The following is a 23138-nucleotide window of genomic DNA, read 5'->3' as shown; positions in this document are numbered from 1 at the left end:
TCCAGGGGAAGATTTTGAACATATTTATATATGCACCTAGAACTCTTTCTTTGTACATGGAACATGCTAATGGTTATATTTATGCATGACTCATGAATATTCAGTGTGAATGATTCTGTAGTGAGAAATATTTATTTTGTGTTTTGACTATACAGAGGAGTATACTCTAACTTACTATTTTGGTTTTGAACGATGTCTTTCAGTTTTTTTTTTTTTTTTTTTTTTGTTTGTTTGTTTGTTTTCCTCTGTACTGAGCAATCAATGTCTCTGGATTACATCCACAGGAGGGCTTTGGAAGCTAAATCCTATTATGTTCCTAAGGAGGTGCCTGACTATTAAAAAAAAAAAAAAAAAACTTTTCTAACAAACAATGGGAAATGCCCCAGATCTCAACATTGACATTCTCTAAAGTTAAGCCTCTGTCTGTTTCTGGCAGTGTCCTATCTTGGTTGAAGATCGCAATGTTTACTCGATCCTTAAACTCTTCCAGGATTTGTAAAACTGGACCATACACGTGCAAGTGTTTCCTTGCATGCTTGATTTGATAAGCATAGTGACAGCATTCCTTTGCATATGTGAATCCTTTTTTCATTTTCCAAAAGTAAAGGCCTAGGTTTTAAAATTCTGGCAGTGGTTTAGGGCAGCAATAAAGTGCAGGCAGGAAGCAGTACAAAGAATGGCTGCCTAAGTTTGGAGTGCCAGTGCTTAATACCCACCAGACTCCTCAGTGCTTGCTCTAAAGAGAAGCCAGGTTACCTAATGCAGTGCTTTTGGGGATCCATTTTGTGGATGTGAATGGATCTAATATGTATGCTTAGAATAATGGAAAAAAAAAACTTCTTTTTTTGGGTTCACTGTTTTTTTTAAAAAAACACTCCAATTTCTGGATATATGCAAAGAACTAGAGGGGTAGTTATATATCAAAATTTTGAGATAGAAAGCTGTTAACTTGTGAGATGTGTGAAGACTGCTTGTGAAACCTTGGGTGCTATGATAAAATAATCAAATACAACACCAAATAGGAGATTCTTCAGAATTCAATGTAATAGTTATTTTCACAGTGTAAGTTCTTAGAAATTGCTACTTTTCTTGTAAATGGTATACAGTGATCACAAATTCTTATATATATATATATAATCTGTTAGAAGCTATAAATATTTTAATTATCTTTGTTTGTTTGTCTTTTCCTGCGATATCCATCCTTAAAAAAGTACTGTAAGAAAGATATCTAAGAGAACACCATATAAATCTCATTTTTATGGCTAACACAATAATGGATGCCAAAGACAACTGAAATAAAAATTGTTTGAATAACTAGGTCTGAAGGCTTAATTGATAAGAGCTGATTTTGATTATGATAAACTTGAGAATGTGACAATTGCAGTAATTGTCTTGGATGCCTTAAAATGAGAGATGTAGTTCAATTGTAAAGCAAATACAATGATTTTTTACAACAAAGCTGAACATTTAGTATGTGCTTTTGCTTGGTTTTCAGAACTGTCCATTACGAAGGTGGTGCAGTGTCAATTCATGCACGTTCTCTTTGGCGATTAGAGACTCTAAGAGTTGCGTAAGTAAAACCTCCCTCAGAAAAGAAGTCAGTTCAACAAGGTGCTTTTAGTACAGTAAGAGTGTTCCTACAAAATCCTATTGATAGCTGTAAAACTGGATTGATAATACTAAATCTTTCTCAAAAAGTGGTATATCACATTCACAAAAAAATAACTTACCATATAAAGTGTGTGTTTATATTGCAGCTTTTCCAGTACACATGCTGTTTTTTTTTTTTTAATTTTAAGTTGCCATAGCTATCAGTAATCTCACAATTTTCTGTTTTTATACAAGTATATGACATTCTAAATTTAAAAAAAAAATCTAATTATATAATATACATGTGCCACCTCTAACTTGTTTAAGCCATTTGAATGTCTTGCAAGGCAAAAATTAAAAAACAAACTAAAAAAAAAAAACAAACAACAACATAAAACAACAACAACAAAAACAACAAAAACTACTTGGCAAGAGTGCTGGAATGATAGCAAGGAGTAGTGCTTTTTTAAAATTTATTTATAATGGTAATAATTCAAAAAACATTGTAAACTTTTACTGAAATTTTATTATAGTATGTGTCTGTGAAATTTCTAATGACTAATGATTGCTTTTAGAGACTAAATCAGGGCAGTTTAGGAGAAGGTTATGCTCTAATGATGCTATTCTGTGTGCATTTTATTTAATGGCATGCTGTTAAACGTCATTACTAGGGCAGTGACATTTTTGCTTTGAACTAAAATTGGCCCTGAGAGTCTTGAAGTGAGAGGAGTGAAATTGTAGAAAGATTTCTGGCTTTTTATTTTCCTTATAGCATGTACTTCTCTAATAAACACTGATGCCAGAAGAATGTGGGAATTTGAGAAATTGCAGGTTTCTATTAAGACTGTCATGTGTTTCAGTTTGACAGGCACTGTATAAAAACTTTTGAAGTGTATAAATATTTTAACACATGGGACTGAGAGAAATTGTGAGAGGAACAGGCATAATGACTAAGCAATGGCAGTAGTAATCTTTCTTTCCAGAACATAACTTTCTTCCCAGGAAATATATATATATATATATAAACAAGTTCCAAGAATAACACTCACTCCAAGTCCATCACCTACATATTTTCTTGTATGGTATTCAAATGGCTGAATACATTCACTGCCAAACTGCAGGCACATGACTATTCATATATCCCTACCTGAAGCCTTCCATCAGTATGTCCTTCCTGAAATGACAGGCAAATATAATATTGACTGTTAATTTGATATGATTTTGCAGGAACCATTGTTTCCCAACTCTCTCCCTTCTAGTCAAGAACCACTGCAAAAATTGCCAAGGCAGTCTGCCTGTGCATTCATGCTTGCCTCCTGGACGACCTACCATGGAACACCAGATACTATAATGTAGCACGGCTTGCTTTCCTGTAAAGTGACAGGAATGTGTATTCTCATGTTGCAGAAAAGGAAATTAGTCAGAAATGGTTTGACCAGATACTTGCTGCTCAGAAGGCTTTTCTTCTAAGTGCATACAAATTGCTCTTTTTCCTGTTGTACAGACATGAACTGCTCAATTGCAGTACATTTATTATTTTATTTTTTTTTTAGCTATTGGGTCCAAATTGAATCAGACTAGAGAAAAGGTAGCTCCTCAGCCTGGCCCATGATATAAAAGGTGGAGAACTGATGTTTTTTTCCAGACGTAGCAATACAGTAACTGAGGTTCATGACTTGATATTTTACTTAATTGAAAGGCAGAAGAAATTGTGCTAGAACACCAATATGTAGATATACTTCTATAGAGTATACCAAATTTGCTGTGCAGAAGGTTGGGGAAAAAAGAAACACATTTCTAAGATGCAAAGCTTCTGTATTTCCTGGATCCCCAAAAGTCTTCCCTCCTGAACTTAAGAGAATATTTCATTTACAAAACAAGATAGTTAAAGGGGAAAAAACCTTCATTCTTTTGGCCTGTTTCAAAATGATAAATAAAAGGTTTAGAATTTTAATATTGAAATGTAATAAATCCTGTTACAAAACAGAAGCCAGATATGGCTCCCGCATTTAAAAAATTCTGGCACTTTCAAGATGTTTGCCAAATCAATTTTGCATACTTGGCATACAGTATGACCAACAGTTAAGAGAGATGCTTAAACAAATGGATATTCGCATCTAATAAGTAAGCGGTTTAATATACGTGTGAAGGAAAATGTAAATGAATTAAACCCATATAAACAGTTTTTACACCTAAATTGTGAACTTCTGAAGATATGTCAACGAAGAAAGTGTTGTGATGAACTAGAAAAACATCCTAATTGAAGCAATTTCCCAAATTAAAAGAAAATCTGAGAACCCTTCTGGAAAGGCCTAGTGAAATGCAATCCATAGCAATCCCTACATGTATTTCTGTTCAACAGTTAATCAGAAGATTAGAGTTTTGGGGGGCTCAGTTCAAGGCAACAAGTTTTTTTTTTTTTTTTTTTACAACGTGTTTTTTACAAATGTGTTTTTTTTACACAATCTGTATTTGAACTTCATTTCTCAGGGAGCTTAGATGGAAAATCTTTACTTTTCTTCCTTCAGTTCTGCCTATAGAAAATAGAGAATCTGGGCCAGTCTTTGTTTAATCATTTTAAAAACTTATTTTTTGCAGATTAGATAGGTTACTTGCACAATCAATCAATAAAGTGTGCTGACTTTTGACAGCATGCTCTGGGACTGTGAACTAATCTGTCTGCTGGTAAATGAAATGCCGGAGAGAGAACTGGGTGATCTAAGCTCCTGGAGTACAGCAGGTCTTCTTGAGGCTGTCTGCATCTCCTCCCAGGAGGAATTCAGTCTGAACTAAGGCAGCCTGTGCAAAGGAAGAGGTTAAGAGCATTTATAGTTTTTAGAGTCGTTTTATGAGACGTAGCTACAAAGTAGTAATTTTCTTGCTAATAATCCAACATGTGTAATTTTACACTATTGCGGACTATTTAGTAATATAATGTGCTTTAGAATATCCTTCTCAAGCATTAAATTCTGTCTTGTTTTAAAAAAAAAACAAACATTTCCTCTGAACTTTCTTAGGTGGAGTGGCAGCCACATAAGATGGGGACAGCCATTCAGATTAAGACATATAACAACAGGAAAATATTTAAGTCTCCTGGATGACAAGAGTCTTCTTCTTACAGACAAAGAGAAAGCAGATGTAAAATCTACGGCATTCTGTTTTCGTTCTTCTAAGGTATGGAATCAATGCAGCATAATCATAACTGGTAATAATTCAAATCTCTTTTCACTAATTAAAAAAGAACTGAGTATAATTAATAACTAGAAAAAGAAGAATAACTAGAAGTTGATCATTTCAATTGCCAGTTACACATCATACTAAACACAGTAGCTTGCCAGTGCTGCATTTAAAAACTAAGTGGGAAAGAACCAAAAAGCTCAAGTTTTTAGTAATGTCATATTCAGAGCAGAATATTTTCTCAGGTACTCAAAGTAACATATATGAATGTGTGCACACACACATCTCTCTCTCTCTCTCTCTTTTTTTATTTTTTATTTTTCCCCAAAACACTACATTCTGATGTAGAAGTTAAAAAATAACTAGACTGGAAACTTCTTACAAGTTAAAATTCTTTTAATTCTTTATATTCAGCGAAATAAATAATTATAAAGCTTAAAGATATCACAAGACAAAGAGCACTCAGAAGACAAGGATATTTTGAAGAGCTCAGTTTCTTCTCTCTCTCTCTTTTATTTTTTTATTTTTTTTATTTTTATTTTTTTCTGTGAATTGTGTTTTATGCCCTCATTGTTACTCTAATAATTATCATTACATGAGAATTAGGCATTCATGCAATTGAAATTTGGAGTACTTTTTTTTTTTTTTTTTTTTAACTTCTGTCTTTACAGAGCATGCAATATCCACAGATTTCTCCAATTGATTGCCCCAAACATATAGTTGTTTTTCAGATTCAAGTTTGAAGTGATTACATTTTGTAAATTTATTACTTTTGCATTTGCTAAATACTGATGGTTTTCTTTGATTAAAAAATTATTAGTTTAATATCACTTATGCACTGAAATAAGGCACTTTACCTAACTGAAAAATGTTTATATATACAATCCACTTTTCCTCTCCATCATCTTTTCAGCAGAATTATATATATATATATATATATATATACATATATATATATATAAATATAAATCTATGGCTTGTATTTTTATGTCATCACCTGTTTCTTTGTAAAAATTTCATAGGAAATATATTAATGTCAGCTTAAAAAGTGGTCATGAATTTGCTCTTTCCAGTCAGTGAGATCTGCTAGAATGTTAGTCAGTCCTGAAAGCCACAGAAGGTATAGGTTGGGTCAGATGACAAAAGATAAAATTGAAAGGACAAGCCTTAATCACTTGAATCCTTTTCTGAAAATTGAAAGGAATTATAGAGAATATTAGAGCAAAATAACACATTTAAGTCTAGGCTTAATAGAATAATTTTTTTTTGACATTGAGATAAAATCATGTGAAAGGATTTTGCCCATTTAGCCCAAAAAATGTGGGGGGATTTGCCTGTATTCTTGTATGCATGAAATAAAAACTGTGTTTATAACAAGCATGTCCTTCTGGAGAAAATCTGGCACATTGGTCAATAAATCTGTTCATTTCTAATATATTCTTACTGCTTTGCATCACTGAGGCAGTTTTCAGACTATTGGTAATAACAATTGCCTCTGTTATGTTTCAGTGTAACAGAAGAAGGGTTTTGATTTGTGTATAAAAAATTGATGGTCTGAGAATGGGACTTGACCACAAACAAAACAGAAGCTCTTATTTAGAAATGTCCTATAGAAAGACTTTGCAGGTGCTTTTGTAATGACATGTTATAGTAAGAGTGTAGTGGGCTGGAAACATGCATCATGTAAGGTGCATACCAATATGCAATTATTAAATGATAACATTGTTATTTCAGACTTTTTTTTTGTTGATCCTGATTTTCATTGATAAACTTTTAAAACGTAAATGACTAGATTGATTCATTATGTGTACTTTCTCAAATATCTGCTGTTTATTGGCATGAATCCAGCACTCCACGCATATCCTCCCATATATAAGCATTTCTGGTTTCTCTTCACTCCCCAAAATAGCTGAATGTCTTGAGGCTCCCAAATATTGCTCTGATGCCTGATGCCTGCTGTCCCTAGATGATCCACTAGCTTTCAATTTTCTCACCTACATTCAGTCCCCCCTTTTTCCATATCCTTTCCTGGCTGTTCTGCTTATCTTGCAGGAAAGAGCTCAACTGAATGTGACTGAAGGGGCTCACTCAGGGCTCTAAACTTTACATGCAGAGTTGTTGGAGTACTTATATAGGCAAGGACAGATTTTGTTTGGCAATTTTTTGGCATTGCAATTTCTTTTCTAAATAGTTTTAACATGAATAAATTTACCATGGAATGAAGGTTGCAGTATCAAACCCTTTCAATATCTGTTATACTTAATACATATAAGTGAGTACAGAATATTTTTAAAGTTAAAAATCCCTAATAATATTGACAGTGTTTTATGAGATAATTTGTGAATTGACATAATCACATCTTAAGAAGTTTGTTGTGAGAAGACTTTAGAAAAAAAAAAATAATCTTACAGTGTAGAAGCACAGCACTTTCACACAGGCTCACATTACCTTCTAGTTATGAAGATGATTCAAAACACTGGACCTGAAATCAGGCTGTCCCTTTATTATGTGATAGCAGGAGCTAATTTATTTTTTCCTGCATCATTCCTTGTGTGCAAAATAAGTAGCTTTTCAGTTTTCAGCTGCTTTTACTTGTTACTTGTTAAGGTTACTTGTGCTTGTTCTTGAAACAATTCAATACAACATTTGGAGAAAATGTGAACAAAATAATGAATTAATAATGAAATGGAAGCACGTGGTAACTTGCTAATTGGCGTCAGATTTACTAACAAATGAGTTATTACCATGTATCAATGAGCAGGATTTTAATAAGACTTTAAGCACTTACAGAGGTGAGATGTTTACAAGGTAGTGAAATTAACATATGTATCCTAGAACAGTTTAATAATCTGAATTGATGAACATATCTCTGGGAGCTTAGTTATGAAAAATTATAATAACAGTTCCACCTGAATATTAATTTATCTTATTTTTAAGTTCTTCAAAATGCATTCTTAATTGTAGCATTAAAACTATTTATTATGAAAACTATTTTGCTTTACTTAATAATTTATTTTTTTTAAATTCCTTTAATAAATGAGAGTTTATTATGCTTTCATTTCAAAAATGAAAGATGACAGTCTCTGTCATCTTTTATGGTGAAGCTGTCTCCCCAGATTTTCATGGTACATGTGTATGGTGTACATACTCTTTTAAAATCAAAATTAAGCATCTTCTTGTGTGGGCATGGGTGAACAATTACAGAACCTGAATACTGCAGTTACTGCACCAGTAAGCCTCTCTGCTCTGGTGAAGCTGTGAAAGGGTGAATGAAACAGCAATTGCAGTATTCCTGTGGTCTTGGTTTCAACTGCAATAATTATGGTGTATTCCCTTTCCCCCAGAAGAATTGTGAGTAGTTTTTACATCAATAACTCGATCACATGAATCAGAGCTAACCAAGGTTTTTGGTTACAACCAGTGGAGAAGATTGTTGATTAAACTGGAGCTGGTGTGACAGCCTCAGGAATGGGTAGATCCAGCCTGTCAAAACCCCCTGAGAAGTTTTGGGAATAGCTACATTAACACCCTTCTTAATGTTAAGAAGATGCTATAGAGCCTTTGTGATGCATTTTTGTCCATACTTACCTGTTGTTTTTACAACTAGTCCAGGCAGACAAGATTTATATGAAGTTGAGCCATATGCTTTTGGAGAGATTAAAGAGATCTGCCGTGAACTTGGATGCATAGGATGTTTGTCTTATAAACTGATGTGTGTGGGAAAGCACTTGGTTCTTGTAAGAGCTAGATACTTCTGGAATGCCTGCTGTCTCTATAGGACATCAGTTGGATTGATTCATGGGCATGACATTCTTCTTTTACAGTTTGTCAACACACCAGTGTAAAATGCTTTTCTTTTCTCGGGAAATACTGAACCTATTGTTAGGCAGTAATAGGCTAATATACAGTGGCAGGCTAAAGACAGTCTTTCTGTGACAGCTGGAGATAAATTGTAGGGAGGTATTCATCTTTCCCAGTATGAAGGAAAAAGAGAAAAGAATAGAGAAAAGGAGGAGGAAAACCTGCTGGAGTTTAGTGTTTGATTCAGCTAGAGAATTCAATGTATTTGTTGTAGTTTTGTAAGTTTTTATGTCTCAGTAATGACATGGACTGTCAATTATGATACAAATTTTTTCCTAGGCAGGTGAAATGAATACATTTTCCTAGTATAATGAGCCACATTTTTATGCAAATGGGATCTGTATCCCCATCTTTTCCCTAAATATTTAACTAGAGGTTACGCTTCCACCAATTTTTAATTGTTTCACAGGTGAAAACTCTTACATATTCCTACAGATCCTATACTTGAAAACTGCCAAGTATTCAATATTTGATGCAAATATTAACATGTCAGTAATTGATCTCATATTTTCTTTTTTTTTTTTTTTTTTTTTTTTTTTTTTCCTCGTTCAGGAAAAGTTGGACATAGGGACAAGAAAAGAGGTAGATGGAATGGGAGCACCTGAAATTAAATATGGAGATTCAATATGCTTCATACAACATGTAGACACGGGCCTATGGCTCACGTACCAGTCCGCTGATGCAAAGTCTGTAAGAATGGGTTCTGTGCAGCGCAAGGTAAGACTGTAAATAGGAATGCATTTCATTTAATCACAGTCTGAGAAGGCAGAGAGGGAAAGTGAAGAGAACTACAGAAAAAGCTAATTTCTAGTTTTAAAATATTTTAAACATTTCTTTGTTTCAGTGTAAAGGCTTTTTGGTTGCATACTGAAAGTCAAATTCATGTGATGTACTTAATTCCCATACTGAAAGCTGAACATCTACATATCTACTTACCTATAGATATTAACCCACAAACATTGATAAATCTGGATATAATTGATGAAAAACTAAAATACAAGTAATAGCTTGTATTATATGTTAACATTTCTTTCTTCATTGTGCTGCAGTTTGGAATGAGGGGGCATTTAATTTCAAGTCTTTACTTTTCATGTTCTGAGTGTATTACCTTCTTTGCTAGAATGTTCAGCATTGGTTTCAAGTCCCAAATACCAACCATGATCAAGCAAATTAGTATTATCTTAGGATAATAAAGCAGGTTAAAGATTCTCCCATAAGTATATACATCTTCCAGAAGCTACATTAGTCCTAGTGTTTATTGTAAATTTTCAACTTTGCAGGAAAATTTCTCAGCAAGGAAAAAAATGTTTTTGCCATTTTTTATTAAACTAAAATAAAATAAGGAGACATGTTACAATTCTTACCAGAGACAATTTAGTGTTTATCCACACTGTAGTATTTTCCATGACTGTTTTACATGCCAGAAGCATAAATCTGGAGTAACATCTGGTATACTTAGAAGTTTATGCCTTATAAACTTATATAAATATATATAATGTGTCTAAAAATCTATCTACACACACCTACATATATGTATTCTTTAAATATTTTATATAAAATAGTATACATTGTTTTATATACACATAATTTATAATATTAATTTATATAGTCATAGTTTAAAATAATTCTAATTTCTGACTGGAGACATAGTCAGAAAAGAAGCCGGTAAATTGTTGGGCCGGTAAAGAATGTAATCTTTTTTTTTTTTTTTTTTTTTTAATATATATATATGTCTTGTCTGACCTTGAGGGATATACTTCTGAGTAAGGGAACAGTTTTTAAGGTGAACAAACAAAAAAAAAAACAAAAACAAAACACAAACCAATCCTTTTAGTCTTTTGATTTATAAATATATATGAATGTATTTATGTATATGTAAATGTTTGCATATGTAAAAATATACATAAAAACACATGCACACACATAAAGTACATTGTTAACAGAAGCTGTGGCTGTGAGATTATTAAGGCTCTGGATCTTCTGGCTCTATACAAGTGTGTCTTTGAACACAAGGAAGTAAAATACAGATTATCTGTGTTCAATTAAATCTCCCACTTTTTTTATATGACTTCTTCATTTCCTTCCCTGACTTACTATGTGAGTTTTGATACTTGTTATTTGTGAATCAAGTTTAATTTTGCAGTGATGGCTTCCTATTTTTGTTTTGTAGGCAATAATGCACCATGAAGGTCACATGGATGATGGTTTAACATTGTCCAGATCTCAGCATGAAGAATCCCGCACAGCACGTGTCATCCGTAGTACAGTCTTCCTTTTCAACAGGTTTATAAGGTGAACCTTTAAAATGATATTTTTATTCTTTTTCTTATTTTTCTCTTTTCATGTATTCAAAGTGACTATTAATACTGTTACATCTTCAGAAAAACAAAACAAAACAGATGAGTACTTTTCAAGCCAAATTTTATGGCAATTCTTTAGTGAATACCAGCAAGGAAGTATTTTAAGAAGTATTGTCCAATTTCTTTTCTTTATGATCTAATATTACTTTATTGTTTAAATTTGATTTAAATGTTTAAACGTACTGAAAATGGAAACAAATCACAAAAGGGATACTCACCAAAATTTTCTGTAGGCCATGAGGTGCATCATTTAGCTTTTTCTTTTTTAAGTATAGTTTTATAAAATATAATAATAATAATAATAAAAAACACACCCACAAAAAAAAAATAATAAAAAAAATAAAACAAACAAAAAGAAACTAAGAACTTCAGCTTAAAAAACCTGATAACTTTGTCTGGAAGAATGAGATAACCGTGCAACTGCAAACTGATACAAGGCAAATTCACTGAAATTCAAAGTCTCAAACCAGTTTTCTTACATGTATGATATTATACCCTCCTCTTATACTTTCCTTATTCATTTCCTTTTAATGCAACTTGTTTCTTTAATATTTGGTAACATGTGGAATGTTTTATTTTATTGTGTTTTAGCCTGCTAAAAATACAGCAATAACTATGAAATTTGCCTTTATTTTCCTACTCCAAACTTCTCCTAAGTAAGACTGATAAAATGCTAATTCTGAAATGTTTTTTGACTTGAGTAATTGAAAAAATGCAACTTTCATCAGTGTTGTTGGCATTAGGAAAAAAGTGATGTGATAAGACTACATTTAATAATAAGCATTTCATAGGAACTCATTCTTAAAAGACATGACAGTGTGGGACATGGTGACCTAAAGAAACCATGTCCCGCATCAGCACACGTTTGAAGACACAGATGTCAATTTGGTGAAAAGCATTTACCCAGATACTTAACAGAAAAAAACATGTTAGAAGAGTTGCCTACTAGAAATCCAAGAACTAGGTATCTTTGTAAATAAAACATTTTCTTAGGAGCTTCAAAGGATGCTATAAAAGATAAAGACAGAGAAAGGCAATTTAATGATAAGGTTTCACAAATCAAGGTACGGCTAAATTACAGTAAAAATTTATAAAAAGTGCATAGAGAATTCAAGGTAGTGTTTAACAATTTAGTTTTGGCAGAATGTTACTACAAGAGGAAAAAGCTGAATTGGAAAGTGTTGAAATTATTCCGTAAATGTATAGCCCAGTTCTTTTATGTCAAGTCAGTAGAAAAATTGCTGATAACTTCAGATAACATGCACATAAAAAAAAAATAAAATGAAGTTTTTTAGATAACATCTGCAGCTCTCTCTTTTGAAACATTGCATTACTTACTCTACTTACTCTAACAGATTTTTATTATTCAGTAAATACTCCTACTAAATTTATAATGCTTCCTTAATCTAGAAGTCTTTCAGCCCTGAGTTCAATATTGGAGTTGAAAATATAGGGGCAACATGCCCGTTTAAAAAACAAAACAACAACAAAAGCAAAGATCAAAAAAACCTCCCCCCAAAACCAACTCAGTTGCGGGTCAGGTTGGCAGGATACTTCAGTGCCTTCAACACAAGAAATGGGGGAGATAACCCAGTGGGGTGGGGGGAGTGCATGTCTAAGTGTTCCATATGAAGCTCAGCAGTCTTTAGGTTGGCATGAAGAAGCACTGGTGAATACAGAAAGGCTTTCAGTGCTCTGTAGCTAGGTTTCACTTGAGCATAACCTAGCAAGAGAAACCTTGTGCAACGGCAGAATTGAGAATGCATCCAAACTGAAATCTGGAGTGTCAAGTAAGTCCCCACCTCCTGCTCTCTGCACTGTGTGTTGCCAGGGTAGGCTTTTTTTTCAGGGCTGCTCCTTGCCTAGTGCTTGAGGGCCAGGCCGCCTCATGCCAAGTTCTGTGGAGTTTGACAGGAGTCAAACACACTCAGGAGTGCGTTTTCTTTCCCTTTCCCCAGAGGATGGCTGGTGGATCTACAGGCCCCCAGTAACTCAATTTTTGTATCATGTGCAGCCCCTTCTTCTCCTTCTGGAAGGTTCTGGTGGGCCTCCTGCTGTCTTGGGGCAGCCCCCCTGCTCAGCCACTGCCTTCCCCGGGGATTCCAAGGAAAAGCTCTTGCCTTCCATTTACTGCATAGTGCTGCTGAGGTTTCAGCTGCAATGGCTACAGTTCAAAAACATATGAGGTTTAAATAGAGGAGAAAAAACCAACAGGGGTCTGGAGAGCACAGCAGTGAGGGAAAATTGGATTGCAGGGTTTATTTGGGATTCGGTTTTGCAAAGGGTAGGTGCAACAAGGAGAATAGTCTGCCTTCTCTTTCTAGGAGACAATTGGCAAGGCCAAGCTTGTGTTCTGTATCAAGGAAACAAAAAGGCTAGTTAAGTGCTGGGATGGACTGTCTGGGAGAACTGGAACAGCACTGAAGATGGCTTAAGGGCAGGTTAGGGACACTCCTGAGAGGTTTACAGTATCTTGTCTTTACCTTCATCTTTTGTTCTGCCTCTGAAATTGCTAAATGCACAGGTAGAATAAGAAAACTTGTTTTCTGGAAACAACATTTGTGATACTTTCAGTCATGGGAATGACTGGTGATGATGCTGTGGTTGTTTGCTAGGCTTGTGTGGGAAGTGAAGGGTGGAGAAGGGGAGAATGGGGCAGACATAAATCATTGTTAAATAGTTATGTAGTTGTCAGAAAATTAGTTGAGCTTTGAAATCTAAACAAAGTTTGCTTTTAATCCAACAAAGAGTTAAAAAGGCAAAATAAATGCTTTCCCAGTACCCAGGAGACTTTGCATCTTATTCCAGGGGCCTTGATGCTCTCAGCAAGAAAGTGAAGTCTTCCACGGTAGATTTACCTATTGAGTCGGTCAGTCTGAGCCTTCAAGACTTGATTGGCTACTTTCACCCCCCTGATGAACATTTAGAGCATGAAGACAAACAAAACAGGCTCCGAGCACTGAAGAATCGCCAGAACCTCTTCCAGGAAGAGGTAGTTAACTGTTTTACTCTTTTTTTTGCACCATTTTGTCTGCAAGTATTCTCTCATGGTGTCTGTGGTGTTGATGTCTAATACAGAGTATGCTTCCAGTGGCTTTTGTTCTATAGGAGTCAAACTCTTTGCTACATTAATAATTTCTTAAGATCTGTTGATTTTTCTTGTATATTTAATGAAACATATTTAAGGCGGCTTTTTTTTTTTTTTTTTTTTTTTTAAAGTTAGATACTAATTTGAGAATATGCCCTGAATTCTGACTATAATTTTCTCCTTTTATGTGAATTAATTTCTTCTGTTTATAGCTTCATTTCTTGTTACAGGATGATGTTACAGTTTAATAAGTATGCTTTAAATATTTTGTCTAATATTCTCTATTATTTCTCTGGTACTGATGGTTGCCTGTAATTAGTCAGATGCCTAAATGTCTCCTAGGGTAGAATGTCTGGAATAGTTTACTTTTTGTTTTATTTTTACCACTCAATATGGTAAAATCAGTATCAGTACTTTTTTAAAAAAAAACCTTTTCCATAGGGATTGCTTGTTTGATTCCAATTGTCTGACTCCACAAATATATTCTTATGTTTTATATACCTGACTTTACTTTATTGGTTGGTTCTTTATTTTCTTAGATTTCTGAAAATCTTACGTAATTGTGCCACGGTGGTGTTTTTTTTGTTGTTGTTGTTGTTTTTGTTTTTGTTTTCCTTTCTTTCTTTGCTTGATTTTCCTCTGATAATCTGAGCCTTTCCATTTTTAGGGTATGATCAACCTCGTTCTTGAATGTATTGATCGCTTGAATGTATACAGCAGTGCAGCTCATTTTGCAGATGTAGCTGGGAGGGAAGCTGGAGAAGCATGGAAATCTATTCTGAATTCTTTGTATGAATTACTAGGTAAGACAAATTGTGGGCTACTTGGATTCTTTTAGCTAAAAATAGCAGTCAGATTAAAATAAACTTGTACCTGTTTTAGTATAAGAGACTTTCCACTGTGTAGAAATTTAGGATTGAAATTAAACAAATATATCTGAATAAAATAAATTGCTACCCTACAAAACCCAAGGATTTTTTTGTATTTTCAAGTCCTTGCTTGTAGTTAAGAATAACAATTCACAGAAAACACTCAAATAATCTGATTTTTTTTTTTTATAATATTTATTCTGATAAATAATGTGTTTCTTACTTCAACTAAAGGATTAACTGTTTTTTTATGTCATTGTGTTGCTGATGTATATTGGATGCTGCTCAAAAATGAGTTATCCAAATATATTTCAATGTGTCATTCTTGTGTTAAGGAGCTGTGGCACTGTGGTCAGTTTTTTAAAAGTTTCTTGTTTTTCATGTGTTTTTCTGCAGAACTGCAGACTGAATTTAAAGCTCCTGTAACCAAGACACCTCTTATTTGCCAGTAATGACCAATAGTGTCTCCAAAATTATATTGATACAGTGTGCCTTGAAAAGGTTGCTGGCTTTTAGATGTAATGTAGTATGAAGAGCTTATCCACTTGCTGTCACCAAAAATATCACAGTATATTCTATAAGCATTTCATAGTATATTCTGTAAGTGTAGGTTGGGTCCTGATCAAATTTCTATTTAGGTAGAAGTATTTAATCACCTTATATGTTTGCTTATCAATTTGAATTGCATATGTTATTTGTGTTCTGCTATGATTCATTATGTTAGGGTTATTAATCCACTGCTATAACTGCCAGCATAATTCACTTCTGCTAAGTTGTTGTCTACAAAAGCAAATTTTATTTCCTAAGAGATGATTTTGTCAATTCCTTGCTCTTCTGTCACCAGGTTTTCTCAGTGCCTTAATTAAGCCTAAATAGTATTAACGCTGACCTTAACTGACTGAGGACAGTAATGTGTCCCCAGCATTAAGTGAGCTTTGTTCAGGCTGCATACATATGCCTATGCTGATATCTTTATGTTACATGTCAGTTCTAATGTGTGGGCCTGCTTTCCTTTAAACGTGCATTTTGGCAAAGCTTGAATTTGGACCTAGTCCTCGTGTAGGATTGTTATCTTACTTTCCAATAAAACAGAAGGCATCTGATGTAACATTTATACTCATAAAATATCACTCCTGAGAAATGTGGTATTGCAAAGTTATGCAAGTAATATTTTGTTATATATCTACTCCATTAAAAACTCTACGACTGAATACTTAGTTTGTAAAATGAAGTGAGTTGGCAGCGCCCAGGTGAATGTACTGTGTGCTCTATTAATTGGCTCTTTTGTAGGTGTGCATTGTGAAATATGATCACATACTAGTTTTTTTGTAGGACCTACTCTCATTTAGTATTCATTTATTATTGTTACTTATACTCAGTTTTCTCTTTTTTCCACAGTGTATGGCATTGAGTCTTGTTCACTGTGAGCCTTTTAAATTGTGTTTGGAAAACAAAGCTATAGGAGTTCTTTTGTTCCACTTATGATTAGTGGTCTGAATAATTAGAGCTATTAATAAGTGTTCTTAGAAACACTTCTGTAATAAGGCAAATATAAGGTATTATCTCCCATTCACTGACAGGAAGAGATACAGAGAAATTTAGATAAAAATACTCCTATAATTTTTCTATATACAGCTGTAAGCTAATATACACCCTCTGTACACCCCAGTTCTGTAATGTGCAAGATAGTGACAAGTCCGTTGAGTCGACATGAGGGTCAAAAGCATGACTGGAACTTCAAACTTCAGACTGCTCTGATTTCAGCTGATGTTAGAAATTTGTAAGGATGATACACTCATGTCATTTGTTTAGTAATTCTATGTGAAGTACTGTTTCAGAGGTGGACAGGAGTTTTTGCCACTGGATTTATGATATTTGATGATGGAGAAATGTTACAACTTGGGATAACAAATTATATTGTAGATTCTTGAGTGGGGTGTCCAGATCCTTCCCCCCTCCACATAATTTTTTTTTTTTTTCTCCTCACCTCCCTCAAATGTCTGCTCCTTTTTGTCTTGTGTTTTTCAAGCTGGAATAGGCATTTCTCATTATTTTTTTATTATTATTATTATTATTTATTTTTATTTTTATTGTTGTTGTTTTGTTTTGTTACAGCTCCATCTTTCACTTACTTTTGCCAATATCTGTCTGTCATCAGAACACTATGGTCTGTTACAGAAAATGAATGTTTCTTGCTGCTTTTACTACATTCCAAACAAAACAAACAAAACAAAAAACATATAGCATTGGCTACCTTCGTGCTTGTAGGCAACCATATTGTTTAGTCTGAATATTATGAAGGTAGCTCAATCAATTGCAGGCAGAAAGGGTAGCAAATTTTATCTTTAACAGTTAAAATTTGGAAAAGATGTTTGAAAATAAACTAAATAGTAGGGTGAGCTTCTCATCACACCTGCTTCTGTCTTTACTCAACCTAATACCTGTATGAATGCTTGAAACTATGACATTACGTTTTTTTGTTGTTGTTGTTGTTTTTTAGTTTTTTTTTTTTTTTGAGGATGTTTGCTTTTCCCATGCTGGGATAAAAAGATCATCCAGAAGGAACAATACTAAAAACTGTATATCTTAATCTATCTTTCAACTCATATATGCCCACTAAGTAAAGTGAATTTACTTCAGGCTTTCAGGCTTTAAGGTGATTATTTTGTGTATACTATCAGTAGTTATTTCAGTTAGTAAGAATAAATTCAAGACATTTTGGCAGGAATTATGAACATTTTAAAGTATCTAGACTATATCCAGAGAATTAAAGTCTCAGTCAAATCAGATGATGACTTTTTAGAGTATAGATGGAATACAAAATCTGTGCTTGTTTTATTCAGAGATGGAGGGGAGTGTTGAAGTTTTTGAAACAATGTAGTTTGTTTTTCAAAATGTTAAATTAGGCACAGCTCAGGCTGGAGGAACTAGTGGCTTGATTGCTAAATCATTTCCATAAAAGTCTGAAATTTCCAACTGACAAGACCAGATAATACCTTCTGAAGAGGTCTGCTTGTCCTATACAAAATATCGATTGTTTCTCTGGACTTGTACTGGGGAAAATAGTGCTCAAGCTTTTCTTGACTTTCCAGCCCTCTCAACCCCCTTTTACATTACTTCCCTAACTACATTAGCTTCTGGCATCTACTGCTTAAGAAGCCTGGCCTTGATCTGGCTAGAATGAATTTGTCTGTTGCTCTGTTCTGAATAATGCTGGAGCTGTACAGTAATTGCATGGATGACAAATTGATACTGCTTGCTCTCCCTTGCTTCAGCAAGCAGTGCTTTGCCTTTGAGTCTGCACATAAATAAAAGTAGGCAGTAATGTTACAATTCGTGGCTTTTGTCATGTCTTGACATTGTTTGTGACATACCTACTGCAATTTACAGGCCATTGAGACTGGATGCTATAGCATATAGAAGTGCTTGCCTTATATCTGTTAAGGCATCTGTCCCTCCTCTATTACAAATACATACTGTGACTCTGAACTTGTATTGGATCCTTTTCTATTACCAAGAATGTGCAAGAGTATGCATAATGATGTGACTTCAACATCTGACTGGCCACATCCAGTTTTCCTTTTTTTCTTTTTTTTCTCCGTTTAAACTGGACACTAGTTTTGTTCATGGTGGGGGGGTGGGGAAGCAACTGTTGAACATTAATTTGCTCTCAGTGTTGTATGCCTTGTTTAATGCATTTTAACCACACCTTAACCACGGAGTACTAACCTTTCACAAACTTATGCTTAGCTGCATTTATGAAACCATCTGTGACTTGTTACTACTACTGAAGTTAACTTTATTGATGCCATGTGAAGAAGTGAACTATTATTGCCTTCATTTTATGTGGGTACTTGAAGCACAGTGAGATGATTATGTGGCTTGCTTATAATCCAATAAAAAAATGCGTACAGAAACAGGTGTTCCTTAGCTCTAATCGGTGTCTTTTAACAATATATTCCTCCTCTTATAATTTCCAAAGAACTATCTTCAAATAACTACTGTCATGATTTTAATTATGTTAGAATTCAGGGTGTAGATTTGATATATATATATATATATATATATATATTATCTTAATAAAACAGTGGCTTATTATTTCAGTGTATTGCTGTTTTGTGTGCCAGAATGTCAGGTCCTCAAGTGTAGTATTTTATGGATGAATGCAAAGTAATGAATAAATCCTGCTGAACTGGTGACATTTATTACTCATTAAAAATGTTAGCAAGTCATTTAGATGGTATTCTAATACTTACAAACTGATATTGCAGTGCATCTTATTAGAAAGTAATTTTTGAGTCATGGCATGGTCCAATACTTGAGAAAATGAATAAAGTGATGTAGAAGTGAAAGGCTGGTTAGCATACAAGTTATGGAGTTAGCATAGAAAATTATAAATATTCCTCTTCTGGTTCTTGGTGTCTCATTTGAAAATACATTTTCATGCTTTTGAAGAAATTAGAAATTTTCATTGAATTTAAGAAATCTCAAATTTACTTTTTCACTCCTTTTTCTTCCTTGCTGGAGTCATAAATTCTGAGGAATATAATTTACCGTTATTATTTTAGGTACTGTGAAAATAAATACATGATTGATTTTGTGAAAAATACCATGTTTGGACATATAACAGATTGTGTTCTTTATTATAAATAAATAAAAAGAAGAGCGTTCTTATGAAGAGCAGTTTGCATTGCTCCACATATTGAACAAATGTTAGTGACTCGCTGTTTTCTGATCAGAACAGATGCTTCTCTGAGAGCTCGTTTGTATCCAAATCCAAGCAAATACATGTATTCCAGGATGGGACAGGCATTGTGTGCCTACAGCATTCAGTGAGATTTCTGGCCAGTTATACCCACAAAGCCAATGCATGCATCCAGTCTACTTCAATCTTCAGCTCAGAGCATGAAAGTGGAACAGTTCCAAATCAGTCACCTCTTCCTTACAGCCGTGTAAAAAGTGTGATAAACAGTTCCTGGACATCTGTCTTGTTTTGGTTTTAGCATTCTTGAAAAAAGTTATCATTCATCTCATATGTTGTTGTCTCTATGTTCTTCTCTTCCAATATTTCCTATTACATGAATACTGGTTAACAGAACTTATTTTCTACAGTAGCAGCTGACTTTTGTGATAACAAAATGGCTTCTCTACTTCATGTAGATTATTCTGCGGGGATTATTGAGATTAATGTAAAACCAAAATATTTCAAGTACATTAAAGTTTATTTTGATGCCAAGAGTATTTTAACATGTAAATCTAACCATCATTTTTGTTATTTAAATTTAATATGGCGAACTCACTAATTAAGAATTAAGAATCTAGTTTATTGAATCCTTACTTGGAAGACTGGGATTCTTTTACTTCAAAAGGACTTATACTTTTTTTTTTTTTTTTTTTTTCTCTCTTTTTCCAATAGCGGCTCTGATTCGAGGGAATCGTAAAAACTGTGCTCAGTTTTCTGGATCTCTTGATTGGTTGATCAGCAGATTAGAAAGACTGGAAGCCTCTTCTGGTATGATTTTTAATATTTTATCTTCCTTATTTTCCCAGTTTGTCATTCTTTTAAAATTGGTAGTATACTTATTCAGGGTAATTATGATGAAGAATTGTTATTCTTATGGGAGAGCAAATATATTAATAATATATATATTATATAAAATATATTCTGCCCTGCAGAAAGGGAGCTGGAGTGTTCTGGTCAACAACAAGTTGAACTTAAGTCAATAGTGTGTCCTGGCAGCCCAAAGGGCCAGTTGTACCCTGGGGTTCATCAGGTAGGGCATTGCCAACCAATAGAGGGAAGGGATCATCCTGCTCTGCAGTGGTGTGGCCTTACCTTGAACACTGTGTGCAGTTTTGGGCACCACAGTATAAGAAGGACATAAAACAACTGAGTGACCAAACAGTGGTTGGAAAGTTGGTGAAGGATCTAGAGGGAAAGACTTTGTGGCTGATATTTGAGTCTCTTGCCCCATTTTGCTGGTATAAATACTTTTTTTTTTTTTTTTTTTTTTTTTTTTTTTCTTGTGTAAAGATAAACAGCTGTTCTTTTGGACACTTAGGTCTGATTTTTGACTCTTTTCCAAGCATGCTTTTCATGCTAGTGGTAATATCTGTAATACATACAGATCAGAAAGCAATGTAATGCTGCAGTAGTGTTGTTGGTAAGAAATGTCTCTGCTACCTGCTTTTTAGTTTTTGTGGGTTTTTATTTTTTTATTTATTTTTGCCTCCTCTCTTGCTTTTCAAGATGAGTAAAAATATTTATTGAATAAAAAAGCATGCATAGTGTAAGATCTGTGTTCTAGATTTTGTACTTTTCAATGTAATGCTTCTTGGAGTTCTGTAGGTTACACCAATAACAGAACATACAGATGTGACATGATGAGATTTTTAATATTTGATTTGCCAATTAAATGAACTACAGGACATAAAAATACTATGAAATAGCTGAAATAAAAAACAAACGCTACAGAATCCTCCTTACACCAAAGTGGATTTCTCACATGCACTAGACAGGTAAATTGAAAAAGTTGGAGCTCAAAGTCTAAATTCATCTCTTATACCCGATAAGCCTTGCAAATTATTCCTTGTTGTAACAAAAAGCAGAAGGGAATAAAAAAATATAAATAATGCAAATTAGAGAAGTTTTACACTAAATGCTCAGAAATGTTAACATAAAAAACAACAACAAAAACAACAGAAAAAGTAATTTTGTCTTGAGAAGTTTCAATTTCTTTATGCTGGTCATTAACATAATATAGAAGCATATCTATATTTTCCTACCATTATAAAAAATCTAAAGTTGAACTACTAGCAAAAACTACTAAATGTTTTAAAGAAATATATTTGGAGTATACTTTCTAGAGAAAGTTGAGAAAACGCTGTCTTAAGTCAATATGCAGTGAAAAGAATCCTGTGAGGAACATGGTAACCATGAAGCTGAGAAAAATTTTGTAGTGCTTGCACTACAATATTTATTTATTTATTTTTAATCTCACACTGTTAGTATTCTTCCATTTTACATTTTTTCTGTGTGATTTGACAATAAGAACATAACAGTGTAACTATTTGTAATGTCCTATATAACTTGTGTTAATCCTCAATACCCAATCATAGTCCAAGCAATTTAATAAAATATTTTGTATTACAGGTTATAATAGTTTTACTGTTACACCACATAGAGACTTGTTTCAACCTGTCTCTTTTTTATTGGCTGGTTCTAGCTACTGTAATTGATATCTCGTCAGCTATTCTTTGATGTTCCTGTTCTGGTTCATGTTTATCTTTTCACAGGGAGCGTAGATATTGAGGTGGATTTCAAGAGCTAACTATTAATAATAGCACAAGGAAGGTATATTCAATCTACAGAAACAGACTTAAATAACGTTCCATATTTACTGATTCCTGCATTTTAAATTTTAGCTCTCTGTATTTCACATGTGCTTTGCTTTGTCATTACTATTAATGCATATCATTTTCCCACCATCCCCTCTTCTGTTCTCTGCTGTTACCCTACTGGAGACATTTCCAACTGCAGATTAAGAAATATTCTCCAGTTGCAGTTATGACTGTTCTGTTTTATATACAATATTTGTTACTGTTTTGTTAAAAAATGACCTTTTGGGAGTCTTTTAAATATTATTTTCTGTTATTATGCTACAGTAATTTCAAAAGGCAGGAAGACCAATGGGCAGGATAGTTAAAACAGTAGTGAGAGCAATATAATAACCACCTTCCTGATTGCATATTTTCATTTTTTTTCCATTATCTTCTTATTTTAGTGCTCTGTGCTATTTTGTGAACTGGAAGGAACATAATAATACTCCTTTCAATAATAATTTTTAGTTGACGCCAGACTTGTCCTAAGAATTACAATTAGGGAGAATCATCCTTAAATTGGAGCTCCTTGTGGCCAGGGAATTTGACTTGTACCTTCATTATTTTAGCATTTCATATTGACAATAAAAAGCATGATATGTACAGTCATTTTTCTCATCTATTGTTTGTACTCCTTTCTCAACTAGTCTCACCCCACATACATTTCTGCTAAGCAGGAGTTGCAGGCAGAGCCATTTCCTAAATAAATAGTTCTGCAAATTTTGGAATTCTTAATTTGCAATGTTCCTTCTATATCAGCATGATTTTCAGGAAAGGGAAACTGGGATACTCTGACTGAAGCTTTCTGTTTGG

General features: G+C 33.7%; 1 protein-coding gene across 4 annotated transcripts in view; it reads left to right on the top strand.

Moving 5' to 3' along the window:
- RYR2 (ryanodine receptor 2) overlaps positions 1–23138 on the top strand; it is a 400228-nt gene that overhangs the window by 185349 nt on the left and 191741 nt on the right. For all 4 annotated transcript variants that reach the window (XM_035320403.1, XM_035320402.1, XM_035320401.1 and 1 more), the window contains 7 exons: positions 1496–1570; positions 4608–4764; positions 9181–9345; positions 10799–10920; positions 13797–13980; positions 14744–14879; positions 20362–20457. In XM_035320403.1, the coding sequence (XP_035176294.1) occupies positions 1496–1570; positions 4608–4764; positions 9181–9345; positions 10799–10920; positions 13797–13980; positions 14744–14879; positions 20362–20457 (935 nt within the window). The remainder of the gene's footprint in view (positions 1–1495; positions 1571–4607; positions 4765–9180; positions 9346–10798; positions 10921–13796; positions 13981–14743; positions 14880–20361; positions 20458–23138) is intronic.

The sequence above is a fragment of the Oxyura jamaicensis genome, chromosome 3, assembly GCF_011077185.1.
Source record: "Oxyura jamaicensis isolate SHBP4307 breed ruddy duck chromosome 3, BPBGC_Ojam_1.0, whole genome shotgun sequence".
Lineage (NCBI taxonomy): Eukaryota > Metazoa > Chordata > Aves > Anseriformes > Anatidae > Oxyura > Oxyura jamaicensis.
Note: the sequence above shows the minus strand (reverse complement) of the source record. Positions and strands in the feature narration are given on the sequence as shown.